At 34.6% G+C, this 8,543-nt stretch overlaps 1 protein-coding gene across 1 annotated transcript; it reads left to right on the top strand.

Moving 5' to 3' along the window:
* Positions 1 to 599: 599 nt before the first annotated feature.
* Positions 600 to 7,557, top strand: LOC132529156 (natural killer cells antigen CD94-like). Its single transcript, XM_060165470.1, has 6 exons — positions 600 to 725; positions 2,062 to 2,154; positions 2,302 to 2,364; positions 3,806 to 3,957; positions 6,331 to 6,434; positions 7,249 to 7,557. The coding sequence occupies exons 1-6, from the start codon at positions 695 to 697 to the stop codon at positions 7,367 to 7,369; spliced, it is 564 nt and encodes a 187-aa protein (XP_060021453.1). The 5' UTR covers positions 600 to 694; the 3' UTR covers positions 7,370 to 7,557.
* The last annotated feature ends 986 nt before the right edge of the window (positions 7,558 to 8,543 follow it).

The raw sequence follows: 8,543 nt of genomic DNA, 5'->3' as shown, positions 1-8,543 counted from the left end.
GGGAGGGGGAAGGGTAAGCTGTGACAAAGCGAGAGAGAGGCATGGACATATATACACTAACAAACGTAAGGTAGATAGCTAGTGGGAAGCAGCCGCATAGCACAAGGATATCAGGTCAGTGCTTTGTGACCGCCTGGAGGGGTGGGATATGGAGGGTGGGAGGGAGGGAGACGCAAGAGGGAAGAGATATGGGAACATATGTATATGTATAACTGATTCACTTTGTTATAAAGCAGAAACTAACACACCATTGTAAAGCAATTATACTCCAATAAAGATGTTTAAAAAAAAAGATGTAAAAAAAAAAAAAAAAAAGTAAATAAATAAATAAATAAATAATTTAAAAAAAGGAAACATGTGTGGAATTTTATTATACCAAGTAAATTTACCATTAAACATGAAAAAAACTTCCTGTCACCTTCTTTTGTGATAGTCAAAGGGTGTGCATTGCACAAGTTCAGTGAGAATTTCCTGTCTTGTGGTTCCAGAAACATTTTAGAAGATAGTGATTTTACTGCTTCTTGTTCATACTACACATCTGTGTCTCATCAGCAGATGATGCACGCACACTTGAATACACAAGTTTTCTTTTTTAAAAAATTTCTTCATACACAACTTTCAGGTTCCTTAGCCTACAGCTCAGCTCCGTGATCTAACCCAGTTCTTGAACAAGCAGCCATCGTGCCTTTCCTGCATGAACACTGGAACAACATTTCATATGGCAGGTATGTGCAGCCCAAGTCATAAAATGAAAAAATTAAAATAACCAGGAAAACTATCTTGTGGGTATGGCTAATTTGAGGCAACGCTGTAGGACAAGAGTATACATTTTTAGGCTCCCCATGTATCTGTACTTTCTACTTTAATTTCATTTTTCTGATTCTTCATTCTGTAACTTAGAAATGATTTTGTGAAGATTTTTCCAACAGGTTTAAAGAGTGGATTCTGACAGGGATAGCTCTAAATTCTGATTGGCATCTGAATTTACCAGGAAAAATATAAACAACATAATTCTAGCATGAAAATATATAGAGAATGTTAAATATTATCAACAAAATGTTTAAAAGTGTTTTTTTTTTAATTTACCATTTGTGTTGTGACATCCCCCAAACCACCCAGATTAACAGTTTGACACATTGAACTGTTGTGAATGACGACACCCTTTGGGAGTACTCTAATGTTAATGCAGAATCTCCTGATGCTAAATTATTTTAGGGGAAATGCCTGTGAGCAAGTAATTTTTGGTATGAGAAGACGTAATACATGTAAAAAATGGTTCCTGTAAAAAAGTGGTTTTTTACATATCATAATTCAATGTACTGTGAAATGAACTCAGGTTCCCAAGTTATTAGCGCTACATTGGTTGGGGAACCTCTCATCACACCATGTCTTCTCTTCACAGTACAGCCTCTACAAAGCTATGAGCAGCCTGACATTTCTCAGAGTAGCGAATACACTGAGATTAGCAGAAGGACACACTCCCAAGTAGTATTAATATTATTGTAACAATGATGGAATACATGTCATTTAAATGAAAGACTCTGGGTCTAGACAAACTTTCATTTGATTTCTGACTTGGGTACTTAATAGCTCTGATTCCTTGAGAAAATAACATTATTAATGGATCCTACATTTTCTCAGCTACCTAATGGGAATCAGATTCTCTATCTTGTGATTTTTTTGTTGCTGTTACAAAACTAAGAGTTTGTTATATCAGCCCACAAGACCGAACTTGGTGCCTGTTGATCTCTTTTTACTACAGATCTCTAAACTTCTTTGTCAAATTTAAAAATAAGTGGTAAGTACAGTTTGATAAGATAGAGCTGATAAAGAGGAAAAGGTATGGCTAATCTCACTGAAGAATAAAGTACATCATATAAGATTTTTGGTATTGGGTGGAGTTCTAAATGGAATGTCTTCATTTTCCAACATTTCATTGACAAAATTATGGGGTTATTAAACCAAGGAACTGTTTGGATTCTCTCACTGGTTTCTGCTTTTAAGAACTTCAGCTCCTGTGTTTGTTCTTTAAATCTTTACCCTATCTCTCTTTCTTTATAGCTTTTCAGACCACTCCATGGAGGCTGATTTCTGGGGTCTTAGGAGTAATGTGCCTTTTGTTGGTGGCTGCTTTGGGAGTTTTGTTGAAAAATTGTAAGTTTTTCTAATCAAGACTATATAAAAAGATCAAAATTGTGATGAAACTGTCTTACAATAAAGGTTTCATTTTGCTAATGTGTAATATTTTGTTATTTCATAAATCTGTGTCTGATGAAGTAAATTTCTAATTACTTCTTACAGCATTTACTAAACAAAATGTTCAGCCGACATTCTCTCCAGGATCCTCCACAGATCTCCAGGAAGGTGGGTTCCATACTTTGGAAAACTTTAGTGCTGTTAGAGAATGAAATATTCTTGTTTTTCTCACACAGAAGCATGAAGGGATATTATGCTTAGTAATAGAAATTATAGGATAGTCTCATTTTATTGCTAACTTAGTTTATTAAATTACATTGAATGTGTGTCATTTATATATTAAGTAATAAGGAAAATATTAGCCGGAAGTGACCTATTTTTCCTATGTGACTGCTCATGTTTAAGTAACAAAAGCAAATTACAGTAAATATTGTAGCTGATCCTAAGTGCCTGCTTGTGTTTCATAACACATACTTTGATACCTCTTTACCTGTACCTCCGCTTCTTCCATAACTCAGAAAGAAGCACAGAGATTTCTGCAATTCTAAACTCTACTTAACCAGTGAACGTCAGCTCAAAGATATTTTTAAACATATCTTTTCCTAAATGATGTCTCATCATCTTCTGTGTTCATATAGCACTTCATTCATATCTTTTTTCCCTCAGCGTTTTTCCAACTTTATTGAGATATAATTGACATATGACATCGTGTAAGTTTAAAGTGTACAATGATTCACTTATTACAATATTATTGCCACCATAGCATTAACTAACACCTCCATCATGTCACACAACTATCATGTCTTTTTGTGGTGAGAATGTTTAAGAAGCTCTCTTGTAGCAACTCTCCCAAGTATATAATACAGTACTGTTAACTCTAGTTATAATGATGCACAGTAGATCCCTAAAACTTAATCATCTTCTAAATGGAAGCTCGTACCTTTTGACCAACAGCTCCCCATTTCCCCCACATCCCAGCCCCTGGTAGCCCATTCAACTCTACAATCTCAGCACCACTCATTTGACAAAGATTTGAGTGCCTACCACATAATATGACTTTTATCACTGAGGATGGTAAATGTTGAAGACACTATCACTAGTAAACTGGATGGTCAGACTTCAAGCTAAGTGCTTTATTAACTTCATTTTGAAATAAACTATCCAGAATTATTTTCTGACTCAGGAAATATGCTAAAATGCTTTCCTCCTTTAAATATCTCTTTTATCTAGTTCACTTTTAATTACACAGCAGAGATCAACTTTGGGTCACTTCCTCAAAAGAGGTTCTTCTAACCGCCCCCCATCCTATACTCTGCTACACAGTATTTTAACATACTGAATTTCTTGTGTATACTTACACAAATTATCATTAAATATAATTCATAAATGACTGAAATTTGTATAATTCTGTCTCTATCTCTAGAATATAATCTTCATGAGGAAGAAGGGTCATGTCTGAGTCATTCAGATTAATATCCCCTGAACTGTGGTGTATGCAGTAAATTCTCAAAGAATAGTTGTAGAAAACATTAAATAACAAATGAGTAAATAGCACTGAAAACAACGGAATCGCCAATGTCATCAAGTCACGTTTTGTTTTTTCTCTTAGGATCTGGCTGCTGTTCTTGCCGAGAAAAGTGGATTGGCTACCAATGCAGCTGTTACTTCCTTTCTAGTGAATCAAAAACATGGAAAGACAGTAGAAATTTTTGTGTTTCTCAGAATTCCAGTCTACTTCAGATACAAGACAGAAATGAACTGGCATGTATTTAATTCTGATTTTTCTACAATTTTTTTGACCTAGGAAAATATTATCTAAGTAAGCTGAATACTTTGATTCAAGTCTTTAATCAGATAGTAAATAGGCAGTTATATTTGAACTAATTTCCTACACTTTGAAACAGTCAAACAATCTACACAAAATTTCTCAAAGATTTACATTATAGGAATGTGACAGATAAAGTACAAGAAACTTTTTAGAGAGAATTCAAAGAATAAATAATAGATCATTATTTTTATTCAAATGACTTTGAATTTTTAGTTCATTAATTGAATTTATAATTTGTTTTGTAATTATATAGCTTTTGTTATCACTCTTGGAATGAATATGAAGAATATTATAAAACAATTACCCAACTCTTAAGAAAAAGTGAAAATTTTCTCTAGCTCCATGCAGAACCTGTGCTAAGATTTATCCCTCAAGATACTGTTGGTTTGGGATCAAATTTGATTGCTGATCCCCTGTGAAGGAAGTGTTCCATGAAAGCTCTAATTCCCTTTATGACGTTTTTCATTCTGATCTGTATGCAGAAAATTATAAGACACTGATGAAAGAAATTAAAGATGATATAAATAGATGGAGAGATATACCATGTTCTTGGATTGGAAGAATCAACATTGTGAAAATGACTCTACTACCCAAAGCAATCTATAGATTCAATGCAATCCCTATCAAACTACCACTGGCATTTTTCACAGAACTAGAACAAAAAATTTCACAATTTGTATGGAAACACAAAAGACCCCGAATAGCCAAAGCAATCTTGAGAACGAAAGAAGGAACTGGAGGAATCAGGCTCCCAGACTTCAGACTATACTACAAAGCTACAGTTATCAAGACGGTATGGTACTGGCACAAAAACAGAAAGATAGATCAATGGAACAGGATAGAAAGCCCAGAGATAAACCCACGCACATATGGTCACCTTATCTTTGACAAAGGAGGCAGAAATGTACAGTGGAGAAAGGACAGCCTATTCAATAAGTGGTGCTGGGAAAACTGGACAGGTACATGTAAAAGTATGAGATTAGATCACTCCCTAACACCATACACAAAAATAAGCTCAAAATGGATTAAAGACCTAAATGTAAGGCCAGAAACTATCAAACTCTTAGAGGAAAACATAGGCAGAACACTCTATGACATAAATCACAGCAAGGTCCTTTTTGACCCACCTCCTAGAGAAATGGAAATAAAAACAAAAGTAAACAAATGGGACCTAATGAAACTTAAAAGCTTTTTCACAGCAAACGAAACCATAAAGAAGACCAAAAGACAACCCTCAGAATGGGAGAAAATATTTGCAAATGAAGCAACGGACAAAGGATTAATCTCCAAAATTTATAAGCAGCTCATGCAGCTTAATAACAAAAAAACAAACAACCCAATCCAAAAATGGGCAGAAGACCTAAATAGACATTTGTCCAAAGAAGATATACAGAGTGCCAACAAACACATGAAAGAATGCTCAACATCACTAATCATTAGAGAAATGCAAATCAAAACTACAATGAGATATCATCTCACACCAGTCAGAATGGCCATCATCAAAAAATCTAGAAACAATAAATGCTGGAGAGGGTGTGGAGAAAAGGGAACCCTCTTGCACTGTTGGTGGGAATGTAAATTGATACAGCCACTGTGGAGAACAGTATGGAGGTTCCTTAAAAAACTACAAATAGAACTACCATATGACCCAGCAATCCCACTACTGGGCATATACCCTGAGAAAACCAAAATTCAAAAAGAGTCATGTACCAAAATGTTCATTGCAGCTCTATTTACAATAGCCCAGAGATGGAAACAACCTAAGTGTCCATCATCGGATGAATGGATAAAGAAGATGTGGCACATATATACAATGGAATATTACTCAGCCATAAAAAGAGACGAAATTGAGCTATTTGTAATGAGGTGGATAGACCTAGAGTCTGTCATACAGAGTGAAGTAAGTCAGAAAGAGAGAGACAAATACCGTATGCTAACACATATATATGGAATTAAAAAAAAAATGTCATGAAAAACCTAGGGGTGAAACAGGAATAAAGACACAGACTTACTAGAGAATGGACTTGAGGCTATGGGGAGGGGGAAGGGTAAAAAAAAAAAAAAAAAAAAAAAGAAGTGAGATTTTGTGGTACGTTTTCCTCCATAAATGAATGGGCCTGATGAATGAGAAATATGAGGCATGTGACTTGACTATACCTCCTAAATTAAAAGTTAAAAATGATTTTAGTTTGTATAATTGAAAAACTGAATCTGACTTTCTTAAAAGTCACTGACTTTCTTAAAAGTACCTGATCCCTAGAGTAGATTCAAAATAGATTAATATGTTGGTCTTTGTTTCCAAACAGCATTTTATGAACTCCATTTCCTATTATTACTGGATTGGACTCTCTTACAGTGAAGAACATCATGCCTGGTTGTGGGAGGATAATTCTACTGTCTCCCAAGATCTGTAAGTTTCTGGCACTCAAAACCTTTTTCTGTTCTTTTTGAGTTTATCCTTAGATCTGATCAGAGAACGTAACATCCAGGAACACTGTAGGTAAGATATCCTGTTTAGGACGTGAGAATACAGAAAAGAGAATTGATACAACAGAATAACAATTTTAGTCCCAACCACAACACCCAAGTGTATGCTCAAGTGAGATGAAGTTAGTGTACTTGTGACTCTAAAAGAGCTTTTGATATATGCTTTTATTTCCTGCCTTGGTACAAGCACTTGGATATGTATGTACATATACAGATTCTCACATACACAAAAGCCATCCAGAGAAAAGAGTATATCCACTATTTTCCTTATTCTGGTGGAGCCCAATATTCTCAGCATCATCCCATATTTCAAACATTCTGGGCTTATTTTCTGTGTATTTGTAATCTTCAAATCTCATTTTCATTCATAAACATGGGATTTACAGTATCATACAATGACAGGTTTTATGCTCTGATTTTTTCCCTAGACTAGATTAGCAGATGCATCTTAGAAGTAAAGTATATAACATACCAAAACCATTAAAAACAACAGCAAAAACAAAAAAATCCCCAACTTCATTGCTATTGATTATTGATGCAATAGCCGAGTTTTTGTAACATTGTACTCTGAAATTGTGAAAACTGACTTGAATGAAAAAAAGATAATGTCTCAATGTGGTAATATCTCATTAAAATGCTTTTAAAATGTCTGTAGTTCTATCATTTAACAAAAACATCATCCTTGAACATTCTCATTTCCTTTTCCCAATATATTAAAACATTATTCTTCATTACAGATTTCCATCCTTTCACCCTCTAAATCCAAAGAACTGCATAATATATGGCCCAAGCGGAGAAGTTTCGGATAGAGACTGTGGGAGTCAATATCGTTATGTCTGTAAGCAACAGCTTATTTAGATGTCTCTTGGGGCAGAAGGGGTGTGCAATGAAGATTCAGTATACTTAGAATGGTAACATATATTACTAACTACCTACTTCTGGGATCTGTAAAATGTTTCAAATTGTGTCTTATCAATCATAATTTTCATGTATTTGAAAATGTGTTTAAATTTTTTATCAAGATATAATTGACATATAACATTACATTAGCTTCAAGTATACAACATAACAATAACTAGACACTAGGTCTAATTAACATCCATCATCATATATAGTTATAATTTTTAAATTTTGCCATGTGTCTTAAAATGGATGAAATGTGTGCCTACACCTAAAATTATAGTCCAGACAAGTAATTTCATGAATATTAATGTATATGGTAAAGAGTGAATTTAATAGTTTATGCATATATTCTTGGAAACTCTCTGCAGAAATTTAAATAAAACTTAATTCATGCCAAATAATATATATCACATCGTATCAGTCCTTTGTGTGGCGTACTGAGTTGAGAAGTCCCATCCTCATCTCTCTTTTTCGGGAAGTAAAAATAATTTTAATGTTCCCTTTCAGTTCTTTCTGGATTTCTATACATCTATATGTTCTAATTTAGAGCTGGAAGTGCCATATAATAGTTTCTTCATACGTGTCACCTGGCCTCAGAGGGGAACACATTTGTGTGTCTTCTCTTGATGCTACAGAGTTCTGCAGAACAGTTGGAAGTCTCTGGCCAAATATATGGTCTCACGTGATTGCTTTCATATTTTGCAAGAGGCAAGGGCATCTAAGCCCTGATCATATAAATTTATAATACTTATTTCTTTACTCCACCTATCTTTCTTGCCTATGCTTATCCATCAGTAAAAAAAAAGCCATTCTTACATGTACATTGAAGATTTTAATCTCTAGCCAGTCCCCAAAGCCTTTTCCTAAAAGTATGTACCAAAAACTAAATACTGTAAGATGTTACAGAAAAACCCAAATGAACTTTTGGGCCAACCCAATAATTACCCTTTTTTTGGGGGGGGTGGAGGAGGGGCTAGCTCATTTTATTGAAGGATTTCTAAATAGGTAAAAGAAAGGGTGGGAACACAATGAGTTCTGATGCCCGTCTGGCCTGGAAGAGATTTTCCCAACCTCACAGATATCAAAAGCCAATTCCCTTTTTGTAATTGTTGCATCTACATCTTAAAAA

This window comes from Lagenorhynchus albirostris, chromosome 11 (assembly GCF_949774975.1).
Source record: "Lagenorhynchus albirostris chromosome 11, mLagAlb1.1, whole genome shotgun sequence".
Lineage (NCBI taxonomy): Eukaryota > Metazoa > Chordata > Mammalia > Artiodactyla > Delphinidae > Lagenorhynchus > Lagenorhynchus albirostris.
Note: the sequence above shows the minus strand (reverse complement) of the source record. Positions and strands in the feature narration are given on the sequence as shown.